The sequence below is a fragment of the Numida meleagris genome, chromosome 1 (genome assembly GCF_002078875.1).
Source record: "Numida meleagris isolate 19003 breed g44 Domestic line chromosome 1, NumMel1.0, whole genome shotgun sequence".
NCBI classification, from domain to species: Eukaryota; Metazoa; Chordata; class Aves; order Galliformes; family Numididae; genus Numida; species Numida meleagris.
Window position 1 is genome coordinate 15,812,957 of NC_034409.1, and position 25,327 is coordinate 15,838,283.

General features: G+C 40.7%; 1 protein-coding gene across 4 annotated transcripts in view; it reads left to right on the forward strand.

The window, feature by feature from the left end:
• GRAMD4 (GRAM domain containing 4) overlaps positions 1-25,327 on the forward strand; it is a 78,442-nt gene that overhangs the window by 38,410 nt on the left and 14,705 nt on the right. For all 4 annotated transcript variants that reach the window (XM_021384654.1, XM_021384656.1, XM_021384653.1 and 1 more), the window contains exons 4-9: positions 9,866-9,986; positions 18,183-18,244; positions 20,446-20,578; positions 21,053-21,078; positions 23,074-23,165; positions 24,591-24,682. In XM_021384654.1, coding sequence (XP_021240329.1) covers positions 9,866-9,986; positions 18,183-18,244; positions 20,446-20,578; positions 21,053-21,078; positions 23,074-23,165; positions 24,591-24,682 — 526 coding nt within the window. The remainder of the gene's footprint in view (positions 1-9,865; positions 9,987-18,182; positions 18,245-20,445; positions 20,579-21,052; positions 21,079-23,073; positions 23,166-24,590; positions 24,683-25,327) is intronic.

The following is a 25,327-nucleotide window of genomic DNA, read 5'->3' on the forward strand; positions in this document are numbered from 1 at the left end:
TGTATTTATTAATTCTCTTCCTTACTTCTTTGAGGTTAACGAGTTGGGGGAGGGGGTTGGTGTGTTTTTTTTTTTTTTGGTTCTAGAAACGCTGTATGATATATGTATTTTTTTTCTTCCCAGAAGTGAACTGACGATGAGCAGAAAAACATTATTGAAATGTGCAGGTTGTTTGCTTTATTTGCCTTTGGAAGGAAGCCTGGTTTTTAGTGTTTATTTTTTTTTTTAATCTTACTGCTTCAGTGGATGTTTTTTAAGGCTATTAACTGTATTTGCATACTACTTTTTTTTTTTTTTTTTTTTCAAATTACGGGATTCCTTAAGGACTCTTAAAAACTGTTAGGTGTACTCCCCACCGTACAGTATGTGTATATACAACTACAGGTTAGTTTATGGTTGTAAGTGCATGCTCAGTGAGTGGCAGACTGCTGATCTTTTCTAAACTACATTCAGTCATTAGTGGGCATGAGTAAAAAGTGCAGTTTGGCTCAGTAGTATTTTCAGTAAAACACATCTACTCATGACCATAACCTCTAAAAGCTGGAGAGGAAATCCAGAACAAATATTTACCCAACACACACACAGAATAATGTAGTTGTCTAAAGGGAGAATATCTTCATCTGTGGTGCCAGATGAATCCCTTCCTTCCTTCCTAAAGAGAAGAGAATCTAAAAATCCAGGGAGGTGAAGATGGAGAGGAATTGCTTAGCATGTTGCGTAGCTATAAGTGCAAATAAAATGTGACTGGAAATTTGAGGATTTTAAGCTTCAGACTGACAGGAGTCCTCCTGTCACTCACCAGGAGGAAAGGATCTTAGATAATGACATCTTAAGCAAGGGAGGGATCATCTGACTCTTCCAGCCAAAAGGGCTAAAGTTGCTTTTCCTGTCCGTACCGGAATGTTCTTAATCTGTGTAATCTAATGGGTCCTTCTGAGCCTCATTATAGGAATGATGACAACATGCATTTTGGGTACAACAAGACTGTGGCGCTGGAGTGGATGACTCAGTGATTTGTTCTTGCAAAACAATGTTTAAATGCCTGCTGAATGAAGCGTGCAAAGAGCTTCGTCTGCTGGAAACACCAAATAGATGTGGATGAAAAAAAAAACTGTTCCGGAGCTGTCGCTATTATAAATTTGTAAAGGCCCGTGCATTACTACAACCTTGTTGTAGTGCACTCCAATGCTATGTTGGTGCTAGCTGGGGGATCGGGTTTGAAGGAGAGGTACTGAACTGGGGCAGCCAGACTATTGTATTATGGTTAGCAGGGTTTTTAAAAACATGGTTCATAGTATTTGTTCTTTTAGGTCACACTTAGTACAGATGAACAAACAATTGAACCGCGCTACAACAGCTAACTTTCAGTGCTTCCATTTCACACTTTCTGTATCTCAGTGAGAAATAAAACCTCACTTGCTGCTCTTGCATTTGAAAGACAAAAGAATAGGCAATATCCTTCTGGATTTGCATCTCACTGAGGGCTTCTCTTCCTGATAGTGTTTGTGCATGATTGTAGAGGGCAGTTCTGCAGCTGATATTAGCTTATGCCAGCCTTCTGTGCCACGGCCATGCTTTGTGGGCAGGCATACATCCTATGGCTCACATGAAGCATTAGCTAATTCTTATTCAGGGATGTTCAAGCCTGCTGCAATGCTAATTTTAGCAACTCAAGGAACAGGAGATGATGGTAACAGCTGCTGAGAGTAAACAAACCAGGTGACTTAGAGAGAAGTCACCTGGTGACATGAACTGGTGAAATGAAGGAACTCTGCATGAGAATGAAAGGCTTTGGGAGGAAATAAGATCCTTTCCCACAGGATTTTGCATCCCATTCTGTTCAGCAGGCAGTTGCAGGAGTTCCTAGGTGCTTACAAAACTACTGTTCTCGGTTATGATTTTTATAACAATAGTAAAGAACTTGGGAGTAAGCATCTTTCATATTAAAAATTCTGCTGAACTTCTTTCCCTCTCCCATATGCATTTTTAAACTGTGTATGTGGCTAACTGTGGCTGCTTCTGTTTTGTTGCTAACTAACTCAGTGATTCTTTGTATGAAGAGCAAATTAACAGAATGTGCTTAGGAAAGTAGAGCTTCAGATATGTGTGTGGTCTTCAGGCACATCTGGGATGTTAGAAAAGGGGTGATGTGTATGGTGCAGATGGTTGTGACAAGACAGAAACCTGTTCGAAGGCCTGCTCTGTATAGAAACACTAATAGTGCCTAGCACAGCCACAGGAATTGTATGCAACAGACTGACTGTAAAGCTGAGTCGGAGTCCCATTACCAACTGTGTCACAGTACCCTTGGTGTAATTGTTCCTGATATGAAGGTTGAATACTTGCTGCAGCAGCAAAGCTGGAGAACATCAGAGGAACAGTTTCAGTGCAAGTTTTGCTTTCTTCCTGACTCAGCAGCCTGTAGTCACCTTTGGTTCAGAAATTTTGAAGTAGAACTAGGAGTTGATGCAGCAGCCCGTGTTCTTAAAGTGTGCTGATGCTGGTGAATGCTGAGGGCTTTGTACTGCCTCTGCACCTTCACCTGAGCCTTGTTTTTTCTCAGCTTAATATCCTGGACTCCCAGATGCTGACAGAGGTGTTTCTGGGAGATCAGCACACATCCAGTGCTTTATCTAGCTGGTGGAGGATGGGTCAGGCTCTTGCTCTCTCTCAGCTTGGCTTCAGGAGCCCAAGCTTGCCAAGACCAGGGAAGGAAAGGCTGCAATTACAGCCCAGCGCCGGCAGCAGGATGGAGTCCTGCGCTGGTCCTGTTCCAGGGCTGCCTTGTGCAACTTGCACTAGACATTGCCCAAAACATGTTGACTGTGGTTGTGAGAAGGTGCCAGAAGCCTGGGGGGGCCAACCCAGGAGGATCCCATGCTCCTCTGATGCCTTCTGTGGAGCCAATTAATCTCAGTGCAGCGCTGTGCTGACAAAGATAGATTGTTTCTGGTTCTGAAACTTGCTCCTTCGCTGCCTCTAACAGATGCTGCCTACACATTGTGTTATGTAGATACAGCACGCTCTTCCTCCTGCCTTTTTTTTTTTTTTTTTTTGAGTGGCTTGGCTTCATGAATTGTGGGGCTGGAAGTGGCTGAAACCTCGAGCAGGGCAGTGTGGACACTATAGTGCCCGTCCCTGTTGTGTAACCAGGCTGGAGACATTAGGAGCTCTATGTAGAACTTGCCCTTCCCTGCTTGGTTCAGTAACGCAAAAGTCTTGGAAGAGTCTGCAGCTATTCCCGAGCCAGGCGTTGAAATGTTTATAGCCTGTTTCATTTCTTCTGCCAAAAACATGGAGTGAAAACACTTCCTGCACTAACGACAACATTTTTCACAGCTCTTCATTTTTAGATGGATCTGCAATTCTTCTGGCATTTTTATTCTCTGAAATTTCTGAAAATTCACAGAGCAGTAATTCTCATGACTTTTAAGCTGACAAAAGTGTATCTAACAATAGAGAACTTCACGGTGGGTGTTTCGAGAGTAGAATCTATCTCAGTGAGCTGCTGATTTTTAAGATAATTGGCATGTTTTCAGGAAGCTTTTTAAAGTTAAAACCCATCACAAAAGTGAAATGCTCCTGTCTTTTCTGTGTCTATTATAACATAATAAAGCTTAATTGAAAAAGCTGTATGTAAATGTAAGGTAACTAATTAAATGTTAGCAGAATTATTCTGTTCAAACTGTAGCAATGACATCTCAGTTCTTTCTAACGTCTAAGTGGGATGCAACAGGAGTGATGAGAGAGGAGATCACACTGGTTTGCTTAGAAGATCTTGCCACATAAGATGCACTTTTAGAATTAGGCTTCCGCATCACGTTAAGACAGAAGAACACTTCACACATAACACAAAACTCTGCTACTGAGATGAAGAATACCTCACTACTGAGCAGCAGGATGAAAGTTCAGGCTCAGCCTCCCTGCTGCTGCTTCTGGGTCAGCTCTGCCTTCTATCAGCGCAGAGGAAGTCCATGCCTCTCTATCTCAGTTCCTGTAGGTGTATGCTAACAGACTCAGAAATTGGTTCCCCAAAGCTACGCTTACTGAAGGTGCTGGAGCAGGAGCTCTGCCTTTTTTTTTTTTTTTTTTTTTTAAAAACAGAACCCCAAAACAGTAAATGGAGGTACAACAACGATGAGGAAGGGAGAAGGGCAAAAAAAGAGGAAAAGGAGAACTGCCAAATTTGAGATAGATTGGCATAAAGCGAGTTGGCATAGTTGTTTCTGAAAGTGACCGGTCACTTCAGTTTGATGTGTGCAGGTAAACCAGCTTGAGCTGGAGAAAGTGAATAAAACACATGCATATTTTCTCCATAATCTTTCTTTTTAAATATTTAACTGTTTCATTTCTCCACTCCTAACAAAATGCCCATATAGAATGCAGGAGGAAGGAGGAAAAGATGCGCACTGGATAAACATAGTTCATTTTTAATGTATCCTGTCTGCTTTTCTGGCTTCATATGACAGCTGTATTCCCATTAGAAAATCTTTTCCCCCTTCTTTCTGCATGAAAGACTCTTTCAAGCAAACAGGAGGCCTGATTGCAAAGGAAAACCATTGAATTAACAAAGGAAGACATTTGCAAATGGAATAAAATGAATAGCTCTTCCTTCCATCTTCCATCTTTGCTGACTTTTTTTCTCCTATCTTATCTCATTAGCATTCAGATGTCTTACTTCTTGTCCTCATGCATAGTGTGATTGGAATAAGAAAAAATAATCAAGTGTTTTTATCATTATTTTCTTCCACGTATCACAAACAATGTAGTTGAGCAAAGATCAGCTGAAGATAAAATAGTGCAGGATAAGTTTGGTTGGACAACATGAATACAAGTTCTTGAGGCAAGAGGAATGAGAGTTCTTGAAGAGTAGTTAAATGTGTGGAGAATGTGTTTTGATCCTTGTGCAGTAGTAAATCATGAAAGGTCTTGCATTTTTTTTTGTTTGATTGGTTTTTGAATTTGTTCATACAAGAGTTTCTTTGTTCATCTAGGACTCCTCACCACTGAATGTCTCATGATTTAAAAAAAAGCATGCTAAAAAGCAACCCAGCATGACAAAATTTTACTATTGCTATATCAAATTTTACAAATTTCAAATGAAGATTACAAAAGCTACAAAGAGCACAATAACACTATTTGATGGAGCAAATTCTCAGCTACAGAGCTGAGATTTTTCAACGTCATCGCCACCATTAACTATGTACTTCACCTGATATGAACAAGAGCCTGCAGGCCGTGCTCGTAAGATTCTGCACCAGCTTGAAGGCTCATGAATTTAAGAGGTGACTTAAAGAAGAAAGGACAGCTAATAAAGTGAAGCTGCTGGAACAGTGTCTTAGTCAAGCCCTTTTCTTTTCCAAGTATCTCTCATGCAAAAAATTAGAATGTCTTATAATGTCTGATTATAAAAGCTAGTATATTGTTTGAAGTTCTATGGATAGATATGTGGTAAGGCTTTGGAGTCTCCATGACTCTCAAGTCACTGGTGGAAAGGACAGAAGCCTTTGGGAAGGAGAGGGGTGGATTCAGTGGAGAGCTGTTAAATAAGTAGTTCACACTGCACCTGTACCCAGTTATAGCTGTGGATTGTGGACTTGCCTCCACAATACAACATAAATTACAAAATCACCATAAAAAAGCAAAAAGAAAACCACCAAAAACCAACCAAAAACAACGTAGGCTATTGAGTAGTTATTTTTTTGATGGGTCCTTTCTCGTCACGACTTGTTGCTCAGACAGCAGATGGTGTTTTTAGAACGTGCCTTTGCTTTATGACAAATGGTGGAGCACTTCCATGTCTTTCACTGTGCTATTTACTGCTGGAGTTCAGGATAAAGAATAAAAGCTCTTTAATGCCTATGACAATAAAAATGTATGTATTTTCAGATTTTTAACATTTTCTCTGCAGTGTTGTACAGCTGGCTTACTTGGGGACAAACTTAAAACACTGGCTTTCTGCAGGAACTGGGAGTCAGGCAAGGGCAGAAGCTGCATGTGTTGGAGATAGCTTCCTGCACTGGTGCTGAGATCCAGTTTGGTGGTGTATGGTTGAGATTTAGTGCATTCATTACCTGTTAGACAGTGTACTTGAACTCTAGTAATTGTTCAAAGGGTTAAAGGGAGATTTGCCATAATTAACATAGACGTAGAAGAGTTATTTCTGTCTTATTAAGCACTGGTGTTTCCCCGAGTAAATATGACAGGATACATCCGATGCTATTTGGCACTTCTGCTATTTTAACTTTGTCTCTTTCGATTTAACGCTGAGCTGGCTTGGTATCCATAAACACCAGTTTACAGTATGCTGTCTAGGCTCTGCCCTGGAAGCAGTTTTTTCCCTTTGTCTCACAGGGAGATTTTGCTGCATACCTGTAGGCCTCCAAAGGAAAGCTATTATGTAAAATAGCTACTGGGAGTCTCCCTAATCCACCTCCAATCCCCTTATTAAGGGAAACATCCGCTTTACTGCACATGCAGTATTGAATTAGAAAGGCAACTTACTGTGTAATGCCTTCCCAGCCTAATGGAGCATCTTCCTTTCCTGAATATTGCTCAGTTTTGTTTGGTCTCTCTGAACTAGATATTTGAGTATTTACGAGCTTTTTAGCAAAACATTTCTTACAATATACGTGCGTGTTCTGAGGGGGAAACTGAATTTTTTCAGTTGGTCTAGGGGCTGATGGCATGCTAGGGAATGATCTCTGCATTGCAATGAAATGCTGGGTAGCTTGTCTTTGAATGATTAGGTGGTAGCAACTAAGTATCTGGAAATGTTAAATCTTTAAATTTAGATGACTGAGTCTTTAGAGTGCAGACTTCTAAAGCTCATTTTTTAAAGTATCATGGCATCCAGAAAGTTCACTTTACTTGGGGAGTCTTCAGAGCATTTTTGCGGGGTCGCACCTCCCTGTCTAGTTAAGCCATGCACTGAACCTCTTGTAATGTCATACGCAGCAGGAGATAGGGAGCTGTGACCAATGTGCCTGGGAGGGAAGTTAGGGAAGTGGATTAATCATGGACCTGAAGTATGACCTTTTTTGTGTGCCCTTTTGGGGCGGCGGGGGAGGGAGAGCGCTGGACTTGTGACTGTCTGAGGACAAACTCCAAGGAGCACACTTCTCTCATCATCATGGAGAATACACATCTGTAAAGCTCAGTAGGTAGACGTGGTGTTATCTTGTGGGCTCTCCTCCAGAGTTTGTGGCTTCTGGTCTTTGTGGCCAATTTGGTTGCTCTGCAGGAGGAGCCCTTGGGGCTCAAGAATTTCAGTTCAGTTTAACCAAACTAGATTATTTCAGGGGAGAGAGCAAGGAAGGACCGTTCGTTTTTTTTTCTTTTTTTTTTTCTTTTTTTTTTCTATTATTTTTTCTCTCTCCTCTGTGGTTTCTGTTGCTTAGCAAACTTAGGGTATTTAACTAACCAGAGACGGAGATTTTACATTGCCAGACCCACACTGCTGCCAAAATAGCAACAAATGCTGCTTTAAAGAGTGGAACAGGCCAGAGCTGAGGTGAGCTTAAATTGCAAAGTTGCATACTTGAAAGTTATGGTGTGCTATGTAAAGTGAAGCTGATCAGATGCTGTGTTTTTTCCTTGTTTTATAGGAGTTCTGCTTTGTTCATTGTGCACGCTTTAACTCTGTCTCCTTTGCATAAAGGAATTCTGTATCTGGCTCTTTTTGTCCTCCTAGTGTTCGAGTTTCTGGGTTTTGTTTTGTTGTTAATAGAATGAGGTACAGTACAAGCAGAACAACAGGGATTACGAGAGCTGGAAGATCTGTGTAGACTTTAAAGAGCACTGAGGTTAATTTATACCACTTGTGGTTTTCTTACGTACACAGAATTCTTCTTCACTTCCTCTTTTTTTTAGTTTTTATTTTTAAATACCTAACAAAGAATTTTTTTCTTTTAATGGTCTTGAGAAATTAACATTCTCTCTGGAACCTTTTGTGATATTGCACAAGCTCCAGTGTATTTGAATTACAACAGCTGCTTCCGTTCATCTGAGGGCATGCTCTTGTTATGCAGCAAGGCAAGCTCTTGAAAGTGTAGGAAAGGCTAATTGCAAACACAGTTTTCTTGTTGGAATTAAAATTGCTTGTAGACAAATAATTAGACGCAGCGCTGGGTAAAGGTGTGCCCTTATGCCTGTATCTTTATTTACAGGGGAAGCAATCCCTGCTGCAGCAGCGAAAGTTTTCCTTCCATATTGTGTCGTAGCATACTGTAGCCTTGAAAATAAATTTGGGTGTTTTTTTGCTAGAGGAGAAGTTGACTTCTCTGCTCCACGTCTTCTTCCTGGGGTCGTTAACAAAGCATCAGTGGTGAGATGACAGCACGCTCCTTCTGTTTGCTGGAATACAACCTGTAGCCTCCCAGTGGAACACGTCGCATTGTGCTGTTCTCTTAGTTCATCTTTTTCTCTCTCTCCTAATTCTGCTCTCTAAACCTCTTAGCATGGCAGGAATACAGATAATCTACCATTATCTAACTTGCACAGCAGATAAAACGATGGGAGATTCAGCAGGAGCCCCTTGTGCAGTGAAGGGAGAGGATTTATCAGATGTTCTGAATACTTGCAGTGGGACTTCCGACCTCCTCATGGCACATGCTGATTGAAGTGACAAGGTTCAGATATCAAAACTGTCAGATTGACCACAAATTTACAAGACTATTTGAAAAGAAACGGAAGAGGTTGCTGTAGGGTAGAACATAATCTGTGACTCGTGTAAAACTGTGTAAAGCTTGAACCCCTCTGCCTATGGTGATAGAAGAATTAGCAAGTATTTCTGTTCTGGTTTGCTGTAAGCTTGAAATACACCTGCTGTTCTATTTCCTGCCAAGTCTGAGCTAAAAAACCCAACAGCCCAGAGAACAAAAAATAGAGTAATTTTGTCATTTTAAAAAAGGAAAGAACAAAAGAGATTCCCAGTCTTCTATTTGTCACATCTCTTGAGTGCCTATCTTGGCAAAGCGATCGGTGACAGCAAGTCTGTTGTAGCTCTAGACTAAAATAAGATCATGACAACGATACTGCCAGTGACAAAAAGCAAAGCTAATTAGCCGCAAAAAAGCCTTATGCATAGTTGATAGTTCATGAAAGAGAATATGTATATTTGTGTATATATAGGTGTGTACATACATACATACATAAATTATTTCTTGGAATTTAGTAAGGCACACTGCAACCTTGGAAAAAAATAGAAATCTGAACTCAATTCCTCATTCCATAACCTGTTCTTAAAACTGTGATGTACTCAGGTCTGTAATGTGTCCATCTGACGTGGATACTTGGGTAAAAATATTGGTGTGCCAGGAGTGGACAGATAGAGAATTATATAGCATTTGAGAACTTCGTGAGTATGTGTATGTTTTTTCCTACCCATACGCATGGGAGAAAAAGGAGGAACAGATTTGTTGATTTATTTATTTTTAACATTTTATGAGCAACAAATAGCCTTTCCTGCTGATTATTTCTTTGGGGAATAACGGGTAAAGGGTATGTCAAGCTGTATTTAGCTAAAGGTAGCTTGTACCAAAGGCTTATTTTTGATATATCTGTAAAAGAAAACTTTGAAGTCCTTTTTCTACTTGCTGTAGCAGTTTGAACATTTTGTACATGGTATACCTGTGCACTTCTTGTGAAGTTATTTCAAATCTTGATTACTTGATTTTTATGGTGAACATAACATTAACATTGTTAACATTATGGTGAACATAACACAACACATAAACATTGCTGGAGCATAAATGGAAAAAAAAAACAACAAGAAAACAACAACAAAAAAACACATTATTTGCCATATTTAGAGTTTATTTTTCTGCAGGATAGCTAAATCTTTTTCTTCTATCCTACTTGACAGAGGAGGAACTCAGGAAGCTGAGAGAAGAAACGAATGCTGAAACATTAAGACAAGAGCTAGAAAAGGAACGACAGAGGAGGCTAGAACTAGAACAAAAAGTCAATGAAGTACTTAAAGCAAGGTAAGAGAAATGTCTTCACTGTATAGTTGAAAGCCACTTGAGGTCTCAGACTCTCCGAATGAGGAATTTTGGTGAAAATATCAATTTCCAGACTAGACTATCTTAGATGAGTAATTCACAGAGGGAGGAGCTGTGCTTTCCTGTAAAAGTACATCAGGAAGTTGAGAGAAGAAACAAAGGCTGAAACATTAAGACAAGGGCTTTAAAGAGGAATGGCAGAGAAAGGAAACTAGAACATAAAGTCAGTGAAGTACTTAAGGTAAGAGAAATGTCTTTGCTGTATAGCTGAAAGCCACTTGAGGTCTCAAACTTGCTGAATGAGGAGTTTGGGTGAAAATATCCATTTCCAGCTTAGACTCTCTTAAAATAAGTGAGTCGCTCATAGAGAAGATGTGCTTTCTTATAAAAGTACATCTTGTACAGAGAAGTAGTCCCATATTACATGTCCATGCATACTGTCATAGCAACAGACATGTCTGGACAGTTGTCTGGTTGGAATGTTCTTCCTGTCGCCATCTCTGGGGTCTGACCTACCTGGAGCTATCAGTGTGCCCTGTGTGCTGCTGAATGGCACAGCCTGTGCCATGCTGTTGGATATGTGTTGCCTCTTCAAACACTGTCATCTCCTGTCTGCCCAGTCCATGCTACTCCTCTTCTGGTGAGTGCAGGGACACCTCTGTACCACACTACAGTTCTTAATGTGTGGGAGCGGCTGAAATTTGAGCCTTCCTTGCCACTGCAGTGAGAAGTTTCCCTCCCCACAGTCCTAAATTTGTTCAGCTTTGAGGACATCGTTACTGATGCTGCTAAGCATCACATTTGATGTCTCTTCTTAGTCTGCCTTACTGCATGGAGATTAGAACCATAGCAGAAGCTTGGTGACCTTATTGGTCTAACCCACTTGCCTGCATTATCTTCGTCGGCATAGCTGCAGTTACTTGGCTGAGTAGTTGGAGCTGTGGTTCAACATCAACTGTTGTCATCACTAAATAGTGCAAGCTGAGTTGGTAATTGTGCTCAGTAAATGCTGCTGGCTATTTAGAGGTTACAAGCAAGAGCAAACAGGCAAAACCTTTTGCTTGGATATGAGATTTCCAATGCTATACAAACTTCACCACCTGCTACTTCCTGCAGTACTTATCCTGCGCATAAAAATGCCTTTATGGTTAGGCCAGCAGCCCATGTCCCTTGGTATTCTGTTCAAGGGGATGGGAGCTGTTTATGGAGAACTTGTGAGCCTAGTTGCTTTCAATGATCTGCCTCCCTCTCTAGTATCCAGACCCTGTTTGCAGGCTTGCTATCCATGAATTTCTTTGTTCCTCTCTTTAAAATGCCAGTGCTATCTACCACTGGAAGCTGTGGAAGTAGTTCAGAAGTTCACTGTTAACTACAAGAAGCAGTTGTGGGGGTTGGTTTGTCTCTTTAACACATTTCCTAGTGATTTCAAGAAATGCCTCTAGTTACAGAGTTGTGAGTTATTCACAAAAGTGAATAACTGTTGAGCATTCAGCTTAAGTACTACCTTTGGTTGCTTACTCTTCTTACTTTATGCAGGCTGTGGAGTTCAGTTTTTCCAGTGTTTCCCCTTCATTGCTTCAGACACTATTCTTTATTTCTTCTGTCTGAAGATGAAAAGACTGTCTTAAGATGAAAAGGTTCACCAAGGCTTTTATACCCACATTAGGCATTCCCTCTTACTCTCAGAACCTATTACAGCGTTAGATTTTTTTTCTTTGGCTGATGTTTTGTCAAAATCGCTGGTTCCATGCAAGATTGGTCTGTGTGCAGTCCTGACCCAAGCTGTATGCTTAGAAGGGGCTCTGTGAGGTCCTTGCAGAACAGCCTTGTTCCCAAGCTACTCCTGTGATTGTACACTGGGAATGTGACCTGCATGGCTCTGTTCTGGGGGATTTTTTCTGAGATTTTATGGTTGCTTGTACAGCTGCGAAGTAGGAGTCCATTTTTACCTCCTGTGCTGGTTGGCTTTGCCGCATGCATGTGTAACTTCCATTTAGTGTTGAGACTGAAGATTCCTTGTTTGAATGAACTGCTGGGGACAGTGGAAGAGGGACAAGCTTGGACCTGTCCCCATGCTGAGAATATCTGTTTGGCTCCGTAACAGCATTACAAAGTGTGAGTGTTAGCAGGTAAAACTGATGCTTCAGGACACCTTTTTGTCTCTGATGTGCTACCTGTTGTGGTTTAACCAGGCAGCACCACAGAGTCATTTGCTCACTCCCCCGCGTCCCAGTGGGATGGGGGAGAGAATTAAAGAACTTGTAGGTTGAGATAAAGCTATTTACTAAGATAGAGAAAAGGAAAATACTTATCACTGTGTATATATGAATGTGTATAGGAAGTGATGCACAAGCAATTGCTCATCATCCCCCGGCCAGTGCCCAGCTAGACCCCCAGGCAGCAGAATAGAGAGAGATGAACTCCCACCACCTTCAGAACGCCTTCCACTTGATGTCATATGGTATGGAAATCCTTTTGGCCAGTTTAAGTCAGCTGTCCTAATTCTGTTCCCTCCCAGCTCCTTGGGCCCTTTGCTGTGAACGGCCTTGGCTCTATATAGCACTGCTTAGCAGGCAACTGTATACATTGGTGTGTTATCAATATTGTTCTTCTCCTAGAACCAAAACATAACATTATGCCAGACACTCTGAAGAAAACAATTCCGTCCCAGCTGAAACTAAGACACTACCTTGAAGGTGTTTGAGATAGCAGATTCCACATGCTACTAGTTGAGTACAGTGCCGGTTGTACCATCAGCTTTTTGGCCCTTAGGCTTTCTCCTGAGAGCAGACACACCTGGGTTCTAGGTCATGGCCCATCACAGAACGGGGAGAATGATCCCATTCTTACTGAGAGTTCTGAAGAAGGACAAGGACTTCCCCTGTAGGAGGTTCCCCTCATCCTGCCTGTGGAGTTGCTCTTTACAGGGAGTAACAAGGGCATCCCAGGGTCTCATATTGGCCAGATAGGGGTCTGACTATGACTTGCAAGTATTTGCATTTTACAGGGAAAAGAGTTTGGTCTTTGCTTATCAAACTTCTGGGCTTTCTTTCAGCTCTCTGTGTTTTCACTCCAGCTGTAAACATCTGTCTTGTTGGATAGTGGATAACCATAATCAGAGAAAATCTCTAGCAGGTGTACCACTGTTAAACTAAGGTGGTATGACCTCTCCACCTCAATGCAGTATTGCCATTTAGATATCTGAAGGATTACACTAGCCCTTTTAACTTGAGTTACACTTGAGGATTACATTCAGCCAATTACTCTTTTTATCCAAGTCTTTCTGACTTGTCTTGCTAACTTTCCAATCTTTTTGGGACAGACAGGCTTATACAACAACAAAAAATTTGAGACTGCTTCCCAGTTTACACTCAGAAGAAGAAAAATTGGTTTACCTAGGCTTTTTCTTAAATTGTGGTCATTGTGTGAAATTCTTTACCACTGCTTTTTATCTGTTTGCACTTGACTATAGGCATTTTAAAATACCTCTGTTATCACTACAGGCAAAGTGTTGACACAGTCAAGCATACAATAGGCTAAATATATATCTGCTAGAAACTTAATTTTTTTAAGTGAATTTACCTTGCTAAGTCGTTACTTGTACTTGCATCAACAAAACCGTATTTGCCCAACTCTCAGATAAGTTTTCCTATCATCTTCAAATAAATATACTTACAAAAATGTTTGCATGTATTCTCTTTGCTTGCGGAAGTGAACTGCTAATGAGAAACAAATCAAGCTGTATTGTAAGGAGAAAGAAATTGTTTTAGTTATTCCAGTATTCAGAATTATTTGTGAAGCAGATCAGTACATGTAGCTATATAAATACATGCAAAGCGTTCAGCAGGGAGAGAACAATGAGTTAATGACTTATTTTTTCTATGTAGAACGTGCTTATTTCTTCGAATTGTTTGTAGGGAGGAGTGGAAGAAGAGGATGTTTAGTTGGCTTTGTTTGTTACAATGTTCCTTGTCTGTATGTCTGAGCATTCAGAAACAGGCCCTCAGCTGAAGTTTTCCATAGACTTTGAGGCAGCCCAGCATTTGGTGCAACAGCTGAAGCCAGTAACATTTTACTAGTGGAACAATGCATAAATAATCTGGAATAGTCTGTGTGAGTAATACTTGTTTAGTGTAAATTGTGGGCTGTTGCTGCCTTGTTTTACAATTTGTTTCCAGCTCTGTCACACAATAAAATACAAGAAATACTGCAACAACACTTACCAACAAGCTGTGTCTTATAGGAACCTTTTAGTAGTAACATTGTGAGCTATTTTTAAGAGAGAATAGGCAATGGTTCTGCATAAGCCACTGTTTCTTTTGTACTGTGCATTTTTATTGACTAACTGTGCCCTTGCTGAATGACATCATCTTGCAAGCATGCACTGTTTGGGGCATCGTTGGCTTTGCCCCTTGAGAAGATGCTTTGGATGACAGTGAAGATTGCTGTGAAGGGTAAAGACCTTCTCTACTGGAAGGATGCCTGTCAGGCTGGGACTCCACACAGGTAGCAAGAAGCTGAGACCCAGGTCAAAAGTTTGGCAGTGGTACTGCACTGGGATTGCTAACAAATTCCCCTGGCTGTACTGTCCATCTAGTTATTTTTAACTTAGCAGCCTGTCACCAAATCTACTTCTGAAGTACCTCCTGTCAAGAGTAGTTTTGAGTGTTGGTTTTTTTTTTCCTTTTTTTTTTTTTTTTTTTCCGGCCACAAACATGTAGATGAGACCTTGCACAATTTTGAATTGATGACAGTTCTTCTGAGAGCTTCCCTTCTGTTTCTGGAACTACAAACTACATTAGCCATGTGAAATGTGGGAATATCTGTGTGGGAAGGATAAAGCCTTCTGATGTGTTTGGTGTATTTTAATGGGAAGGAAATGGAAAACGTGAAAGTATTTTAACTCAAGTATGTAACAGCCCCTCAGGTTGAGATGCCATGTATACCTGACTGATTTGTCTTTAAATTGGATTGTGGAAATACCTCGTTTTTGCATAATATTTATGTTTCTGATATTGGAAGGTGCTTTCCATGGAAGTGCGTCTTTATCTGTGTTTCTTTGAGATCCAACAGAGACTTGTCTGGCTTCCACAAAAGCTGTCAAAGGAATGGTGATGGGTTTGTGAGCTCAGAATTAGAGCTAGTCTGTAGGAAGATTACTCTGAATGTGACTGAGAGCAGCCTGTAGCTGTTGTAAGGCTGTGTGCAGTAGGTCAGGTCTTAGTGTATTTTTTTGGAGAGATTCTTTTGATTCACATTCTGTTCAACTCACAGCTGTAGTCAAGGCTAAAGATGCACAAAATCAAAATATTTAGATAAGATAAATGACCAGCAGTTTGTCATCAAGGTTCCCTAAACATTTGGGTCATATGGCTTCATAAATAACAGTTTGGCACCATTCTGTGCGTTTCTTTGGGGCAGAATTGAGTGGAAGCCTCATGGATGTGTGCTTGTCATTTTTGAACGTTGCACATGAACTAGTCACGAACAGCTCTAACATCCATGCTTCCCTCCCAAGTGTATATAAAAGAAATCCCACGCTTGTGCTCATCTTTTCTTAGCTGTAGCTTGCTATTTCCTGTTTTAATCAGCCTTCGCTTCTAAGTGGGTTCCCTCTGTAGTTGTGTAAACATGGCCTACCCTCAGGAGGTTGGTCTGTTAGCCTTACTGACCGCAGCTTTTTTCTGGGTGGAAAGCATGGTCGCAGAGACATTAATGCAGCTTGTTTTCTTCAGTACAGGCTGCAGTTAGGAAGCCTGCATCAAAACACAACCTTCTGTGTTGTTTCAGGGACAGTTCTTATTTTCCAGCCTTCTAACTGGTCTCTGGCATGGGAAGTGGTTCAAAAACTGCAGGAAAGATGATTCCTGCCCATCAGGGGTCTTGCTGTAGTGTGTTGGGCTTCCCAATGGGTGTACAAGCCTAAAGAATGAATTCTGAGCTTCCTGAACCAAATCTGTCCGAGGTGGCTAATTATAACCCGATTCACAGGTGCAGTAATGAGTTGTCATTAACCTGGTGATTTGTAAAGGTCAGGTCCTTCATGGGGAAAGAGTAACAGGCAGATGGCAAGTAAGACAGTGCCAAAAAATGAACAAATGGAAAAACCACCAGGAATGGCCAAGGCCAGACTCGGGTGTGCTACTGAGGAAGCCAATAAGCCTGGTATTCCAGACTGCTGCTGGATAAGATCTTTCTTGACTTTTTTCCAAGTAACATAGAGAGTAATGACGCTGAGCTGCTTCTGAAAATAGATCCCAGTATGTCAGAGGAAGACCCAGCCTGCAGGCTCTGATGGTTGTTGGTGGTGGGATCCCGTCTCCGTTCTGTCACCAGAGCTGTTCAGGTGTGACATCCCCCCAGGATGCTGTTGAAGCAATGGGAACCTGCCTGTGAATGACTGTGGCCTTCCTACCAAAATGTGTTTTCAGTGAAACGTGGTGGCAGTGACAGATGGTGACTAAAAATGTTCCACCTGTACGGTGTAGCTGTGTAACTGTGTTGGGAGAAAGATGCTGCTATATAATGATCTGTGCAAATTTGATCGCATTAATTGCTCGTTGTCTTTAGAGAGACAGACCTGGAAATGCAGGGATGGGAGCATGTTGGGGAAAGAGCAAGGAGGAGGAGTGTCTGGGTGCAGAACCTCAGGGTTGTACAGAACTGGGGAAAAATTGCAGAGAAACACAAGTGAAAGTTTAGTTAGGAAAAAAAAACAGCTGCTGGGATTTAGGTGACTTCTGAAGAAATTTAAAGAGTTGCTGCAAATATAGAAGCAACGTGGAAAAGTCCTGCAGAGGAGTGAAAACAAGTGGTTTTCAGAGATAAAACCACTGAGTTCACCTTGACAGACATCCAGTTAGCTTATAAGTCAATAAACTATTCCTAAATGTTCCTTTTAGAAATAAACAGGAATGTGGAAAGCCCATTATGTATGGAGAGTGCTTGAGGAAGAAGGGAGATAATTAGTCCTGTCATTTTTCTGACTTAATCAGTCAGAATGCACAAATTTGCAATAGCCTTTGCCATGTGCAGACAATACAGTGAGATCTTTACCTAATGTACTTCTTGGAGGAAAGGCAAGATACCTATAAACCCATCTATATTCCGTTACCTGCCTAGTGCAGTGTGATCTCCATTTGCTGACCTGCATCCATCCCACTTGACTCCCTTCTTGAGGAGTGAGGGACGAAGGGAGCACTTGAAAGCACCTACCTTGTCTGCTTAAATGAGCATCAGTGAAATTACACAGCTAACACGCTGTTATTTTGAGTAATAACCTTTCTGATCATACAGTTGTGGGTCATGTAAAGTTTCCTGCAGCTGTTCTGTTTTCAAAGCTGCTTCTTCATTAGAGAAAGCTTTCTGTAGCATGGATGGCTAAAGACTTATGGACCGATCCTTGAAGTGTTCTCAAGACACTTTAGCAATACTGCATACTGGATACTGCATACTGCATACTGGATACTGCAAATGTAATATGAAGCCTTGTATGTGTGCAGAATGGCCAAATCATTCTTGTTTTCCAAAATGCTTAGTTTTAATGAATGAGAGCATTATTCTTGACCTGTGTTGAAAGATGTGACCAGTGATGCCTGATTCTTGATGTGTAGTTTTAGAACATTATCATCTCTGTTTTTCACACTGTTACTTGAATTTTCCTTTTTTTAAAAAAAATATAGTTTCATCTTGGGTTGGCACCTCTGCACCAAGAGCTAACAATGTATCATTTGAAATAATTCATGATATCTGCTCTTCTCACTGTGAAGATGAGTGGTATTGACTGTACTAACAGCAGCAGAATTCAAGGGTCATGTATTAAATGGTGGTATTGTTTGAGTACTGTGGTTATCAGCTTGCAATATGGAATCCCTTTTCATTTATTGCTGTGGGAAGAGTCAGGGCTCTGAAGAGTTTTCTGGCAGCACTGCAATGAACATATAATGCAAAGACAGAAGTAATGCAACAAAATTGATACTAAAATATTTTGTTAAAAGATCAGATGGAGCTCTTGCTGACAGGAAATGGCTAAACTGCACTTCTCCTTTACATAGTGATATTAGCCTGGATCTGAAATGCAGTGAATTGTGAATATTTTTAATCCTGCAATAGGGCATGCATTCGATTTTCTCTTAAGTTAACTTGCATCATTTTACATTGTTTCTGTTTTCTTTGTAGAGCTGAAGAGGTGTCTGCAACTCAACAACCTGCAAAGCCACAGACACAAGCCAATGGAGCAGGTAATCTTGATCAGATCAGTACTAGCAGTTTGATGCAGTTAGGTTTTTTCCATTCCTTTCTTTTAAAGCTCTTCCAGAAAATAAAACGTTATGAGACCATGGGCAAATACTGCAAGACCAAACTAGTGGCTTTTTATGATGGCGTAACTGTGTGAACGGACAAGGGAAGAGCCACTGATGTCATCTGTTTGGACTTCATAAGGCCTTTGACATGGTACCCCACAACATCCTTCTCTCCAAATTGGAAAGATAAGGATTTGATGGGTGGACTGTTCAATGGATGAAGAGCAGGCTGCAGGATTGAGTCCAGAGAGTGGTGGTCAGTGGCTCAATGTCCAGACGGAGATCAGTGACGAGTGATGTCCCCCAGGGGTCAGTGCTGGAACGGATGCTCTTTAAAATCTTCATCAGTGACACTGACAGTGGGATTGAGTGTACCCTCAGCAAGTTTGCTGATGACACCAAGCTGTGGGATGCGGTCAACACACCAGAGGGACGAGATGCCATCCAGAAGGACCTAGACAGGCTTGAGCAGTGGGCCCATGTGAACTTCATGTGATTAGATAAATCCAAGTGCAAGGTCTTGCACCTGGGTCATGGCAACCCCTGCTACCAATACAAGATGGGTGACGAAAGGATTGAGCTCAGCCCTGCTGAAGAAGACCTTGGGGTGCTGGTGGATGGCATCTGGACGTGAGCCAGCAATGTGCCCTCACAGCCCAGAAAGCCAGCTGTATCCTGGGCTGCATCAAAAGCAGCACAGCTAGCACGGTGAGGGAGGTGATCCTGCCCCTCTGCTCTGTGCTGTGAGATCTCACCTGGAGTACTGTGTCCAGGTGTGGAGTCCTCAGTACAGGAAAAACACAGAACTGTTGGAGCACGACCAGAGGAGGGCCACAAAAATGATCCAAGGAATGGGACACCTCTCCTGTGAGGGCAGGCTGAGAGCTGGGGCAGTTCAGCCCCAGTGACCTGAGAGTGGCCTTTCAATATGTAAAGTGGGGCTACAGGAAAGAAGGGGGCAGGGTCTGTTGTGATAGATCAAGGGGAAATGGTTTCAAGCTTAAGGAGGGTAAATTAGGTTAGATTTAAGGAAAAAATATTTTACAGTGAGGGTGGTGATGCACTGGAACAGGTTGCCTGGAGATGTGGTGGATGCCTCATCCCTGGAGACTTTCAAGGCCAGGCTAGATCAGACTCTAGGCAACCTGATCTAGCTGTGAATGTCCCTGTTCGTTGCAGGGGAGTTGGACTAGATGACCTTTAAAGGTCCCTTCCAACTCTAAGGATTCTGTGATTCTACTCCCACAGTCTCTGTAATGTCTTTTATGTGAACTACAGCTTGCCATTTTTATCTGTCTTGCTGTATGGTCAGTGTTTCCTTCACAGTACTACCTCAGGTATTAGCATGTGGGGAACTATTTCATATTCTTCATTTTCAAATATAAACTGTCTCAGCTGTAAACTGTCATTGAGGTCCTTGGTTTTCAAAAACTGGGGTAGTTGTGAGCCATTTCCTCTTTCTTACACTGTTTTATTGACCTTTCTTTCCCAAGAATAGTCTGTTGCTGCTAGAAAGTGATTTTCTGAGGGAGAGACAACACAAAAGATGTTTGTTCTGCTCTCACCTGTGCTGCTTTATCCTGCTATATACTTCCACTGAAACCAGCATAAAGAAAGTGTGCAGTGCTTTGTTGCTTTGCTGAAGTTTCCACCTTCTTTTCCTGTCACGTTAGCATGGCTGTAAGGTGATCATCCTGTTCTCTGGTCAGGAGCATTTTGCATTGCACTTCCTTTTCTCTGGATGACCCATCAGCACAATAGGAGTGCTGAGATTTAGGTCAGACTTTTGTTAACATTAACACAGCAAAAAATTTTAGTGTTTACTAAAAATTCTCATTTGTTAAGAATGTTTAAGTAATTTCTGTACTTCTGTAGTAAGATGCTCCTATGTACTGGACTTACAGCAAAACTTACGCTTTATGTAGGAATCCCCTTTAGTCATCTTTACAAGCATGGTGTAGTCTCTCATTCTGTGGAATGGCAGAACTAAATTATTTCCCGGAGAAATGTTAGTGAAAGACAGAAATGCTGTAACAAAGATTACTATCCTACCAAAACCAGCATATGAGAACACATGAAGTTTTATATGAAGGTATTTTCTAGTAATATCCTGATACAGAGTGCTTCTTTTTTTGTAGATAAACGTAGTCACACAGTGTGTTCAAGACTCCAGAAGTGGTTTTGTGACAAATTTGGGGAGTATGTTGAGGACTTCAGATTTCAACCAGAGGAGAATACAGTGGAAACAGAGGAGCCACTTAGTGCTAGAAGGTAAATCTCCAACATGATCGTCAGAAATCATTTGCTTTTTACAAGTTGCTTCTCTTCAAAGACAAAAAAACAACAAATTCTTACATGGTATGAGCAAGTGTTTGTATAAAAAATAATTAAACTGAAGGCTATCTCAAATAGTTTGTCAGTACCTTGGATGAAACACAAAATTTGAAGTCTGTCTGCAGCCTGAGGTAGAATAAGAATTGTTTAGCAGGCTCTGTCGTGCTCTTCTCAAAATATGGGCAGAGGCTTAGTTAGGCAGTAGAGCTTTTACATTTCAGTTTTTGATTTGATGCAAGATAGCCTATATTACTAGAAGCACATTTCATAAGAGGCAAGAATGAGGCTAGATGCACGAACATTTAATTTATAACTGTGAGAAGTTTTCCAGAGACTGGATGAACATGACTGCATTTTAATGTAATTCACTTGTTGTCTGTTTAACAAGTTTATTTTATTGATTTTTTTCAGGTTGACTGAAAATATGAGAAGATTAAGTGAGTATTAAAAGTATTGCAGTTTCTGCAAGTAAAAATAGTTCTTGGTAACTGTGTTGAGAGGACTGCTGCATACAACGTACAAACTTTAGAAATACTTCTGCCAGTTCAGAAGCAGGAATGATTCTGAAATCCTGCATTAGTGTTTGGAGTGCAAAGTAACTTAGGTGAACAGTGGTAGGAGCTTGCCTTTAATCTTGGTTTACACGAGGTGTCTCAGCAGTAAAAATGTAGTGCTAATTAAAATGTGAAAACACATAACAAGTGAGAACAGGTTATTTCTGCAGTGGCAATATGCTTATTCCTGAGCTGCCCACATACTTTTTCCTGAGCTCCATGTAGTTTGCTTGCTGGGCTTTTAGCTTATGGTTTCAAAGGAGCAGGGGTTAGACCATGAGTGTGTCTTGTATTTTTTTCTCTTAGTGAGCTGATAAGTTATTTTGGAAGGTGTAGGACAGATGATGGCAGGTTAAACAAAGCAGTTAAACCCTCTAGAAGTTCTGTACTGTACAAGAATTGCTGCAGCCTGAAAAAAGAGGGCTGTTTTGTGCCCCAAATCTTTATAGCATTGTCGAGGGGAGGCACATAAGGGTCTTTAATCTTAGTATAATTGCAATTTTATTATCCTTTGAATCAATACCAGTACTTCAGGAGCATACTTGTGATCTGTTCTCTATGGTGAATGTGCATTGCCTTTTGAGTACCTTTGAAAAATTACTACTGAGCTTATGCTTTGAGTGGTTCTCAGAGGTGCCTGTTGTTCAAGGGTGTCTGACTGCCACCTGCAGCTCTCACAGGCCTTTCCATCAGCAGTGCTTTCCAAGTGGTGACCTTCCCTGTAGGTTTGGTGTGGGATGGTGAAACAGAGCAGATGGGAGGAACTGCTGGAAGCAGTGCTCAAGTCAGTGCCTTCTCTGGTGCCTCGAGTCTGCCCTTCCACTTGTTTCACCCGCTGCTTTGTTTATGTCACTCATGCTCAAGGAAATCTGGCTGTTTAATCACTTCCCATAGGGAATGCATCAAGGCTAGCTGAATTTCAAGCCAAACAAACTAGGACAGCAAGTTGCAGGCTCTCTTGAGGAAAGCCTTTCAAAGCTGTGAGCTGTGCTGCAAACAACGGTGGATACCTCTGGGCTCCCCTGTGCAAGAAGAATATTCATGCTTATCAGTAGGAGAGGCAAAATCAATGTTATCCAATAGAGAGAGCAAAGGTCTTCTTGCAACAGCCCCTTCCTGTTTTACTGTGTTGCTTAGGTAAGTTATAAAAGAGCATATAGGAATAGAAAGAGTAAAAGACAAGAGTATTTTAGGGAGCTGAAAAAGAGCTGCTTTTGCTGCCTCTGCCTGGCTGAGCACGTTGCAGGTGGGAGCAGTGCCTCTCCCTGCATGGGTTGGTCACTCAGCGAGATCAAAGGTCTGCAGAGCTGAGAGACAGGCAGCGAGGTCCTGTGCTGTGCCTTAGAAAGAGTAAGCAGCCAAATGCTGCTACCAGTTTGACTGCAGCAGAAGTGCAGCCAAGAGATACCTAGCCTGGTTTGAGGTCAGCTTTTTTGTAGTAACTGTGAATTACTCCTCGGTGGCTTGGAGTCCAGTCAGGCTAGTTTAGCTTGTTTTACAGTACAATGAGCTGACCTGTGCTGAGTTCTTTGGAGCAGTCTAAACAATGTTCAGAACAGACTACTATAGGCATCCAAGTTACCGTTGTAAAAATAATGCAAATCTTGATTTATTTATTTGATGTGTACTTAAGAGTGTAGATAAAACTTTTATCTTGAATAACGCTTCAATTTTTGAAATCATATTACTTAACTGATTGTTGTTACGCTGGTGGGGTCTCTTAAGTTTTTATTTTCCTTAATTTGGATAAGCCTTTTTATGTTTGCATGTTTTGAATGTTCTTATTAATTTTCTGATTTTGTTGTTTGCCACTTACAAGTGATTTAAGCCCACTGTCAGCTAGTTCTAATAATTGTGTTTTTTCTCTGCTCTGTTCAGAGAGAGGTGCCAAACCCGTTACTAATTTTGTGAAGAACCTTTCTGCCTTATCAGACTGGTATTCTATCTACACTTCTGCTATTGCCTTTATTGTAAGTTATGCTCTTCCTCCAGGAGTAGTAAGAACTTATTTTAAAATGTATTATTTATGGAAATTCATTGAAACTGCCATATATTCAGAGGGTTTATGTGGTTATGTTGAAGTCAAATCAAATAATAGGATTACAGTTAACACAAGATACTGTGTAGTTGCCTTTTAAATTATATTTTAAAGCCATTTCAATTGTGCAGTCCAAATTTGTTTCGTAATTGTTAAAATAACTTGGAACAATATGGATATTGTTCTCATATTCTTTGCTTCCCGTCTCCCTGTTCTGTGAATTGATGGTTACTGCAGCCTCTGCAACATCTCTTTTTCTGGAGCTGAAAAGCTGATAGAGGCTATATTTGATAGGAAGACATCTTTCACCATCAGTTTCACTCTATTGATTAGAGTCACATTTAGTGATGAGAGACAAAGTGCCTTGATTTTAGTTTCATTTAATGTGCCAACATGAGATCTGTGAACTAAATTTAAGTGTTCCCATGAGCTAAATTTCATGGGGCAATGTAAGAAAGTTTGCATGCTGCTGTGAGATAACTATTTCATGGAGTTTGGATTTTTTTTTTCTTCCTCATGTTAATGAAATGATCTTAATTCCTTTGGTCACGCTGTAGACACAGTATTTAGAATGTCAAAGGAAGTTACTAACAGTAGTTCTAACTGACTTTGTCAGAATGAACCTCTTTGGTGAAAATGCTATACACTTCTTCATTAAATGATCCACCCCTGTAAGTTACAGAGCCTTACTGAATGGTACTTCACATTGTGCAGGTGAAGGAATATTGGGGAGGAGACTTTCTCACCATTGTTAACTTTGGGATTTAATTGATCTGAAATAATACAGTGAGTTGTCCTGATGCCCTGTAAGGGTGTAACTCCTAACTCCTGTTCTTCTGCTACGTTTCTTTCACTGACCTAGCCTGGTCCAGCCCATGCCCGAAGACATTCAAGGCCAGGCTGGACGAGGCTCTGGGCAACCTATCTAGCTGTAGATGTTCCTGTTCATTGCAGGGGAATTGGACTAGATGACCTTCAAAAGATCCCTTCTGACTCTTAAGGATTCTATGATTGTATGATGTTAGACCATATCATGTTTATATAGTAGATTCAGACTTTAAGGTTTATTTTTTATTTTTCTACACCTTCACATGATCACAACCTTGGAAATAGTTGATCTTGGGCAGCTGAGAGTTATTTAAGTGTTATCTCTGAAGATTTGGTTCAGTCTTATAGTTTCAGCTTTACATTCATTAATGCATTGCTGTTGTCAATCTTGGAGTGGCTAAAATTCATCAATATTCATGATCTGAGTTGTATTCTTCTGAACCCAACAGTACCGTGGGAAAGTGCGAGTGAGTCACTGTACCTGAGTTTGTAATCCATATCTTTTTTTTTTTTTCTTCTCCATCTGCAGATTTACATGAATGCTGTATGGCATGGCTGGGCCATTCCTATGTTCTTATTTTTAGCAATTTTGAGGTTGTCCCTAAATTACCTCATAGCCAGGTATGTACTTAAATACTAGATTATTTTCTTGTAACGCTTTGCTTGAATGGTGTTTTTTTATTCTTGTATTGAGTTGTAAACTGTTATTTTTTATAACATTGTGAATGAAGTTAACAAGCTAAAATTCAAACTCTAGTATCTTTGATTTCATTGCTTAATTCTATAATTTTTGAATACGCTTAGGAATTATCTTTATTTGCCATGGCTTGGGTCATCATAAACGATACTGCATGCTCTCAGCCAAATCTCTCGTTACTTAAAAATTCTAAAATAAAAATACCCTGCAGTATTCAGAGTAGTTGGAGAATATCACCTTACATACTGAAGCCCGCAGCTTCCGAGAGAGAATTTTCACCTAAACCTAACATGCAATTTTGTCTTTTTCTTTGGCTCTTAGTGTAATTTATCCAGAGTCTTGCATACTTGGTCTCTATTAAAAATTAAGGCTTCTTAAAAAATACTGTTCTTCTTCTTTCTGTGCTGAAAGGATCTTTTAAAATGCTATTATAAGCTTATGGTGTTTTCCCTCATAAAATTGTGGTGAAGACCTTTCAGAGTGTATATTATAAAATCATTTTCTGATTTCTTGATTAGTACTTGCAATCTGACACTCCATTCTTTGAAAATTAACAGGAGCAAATAGGC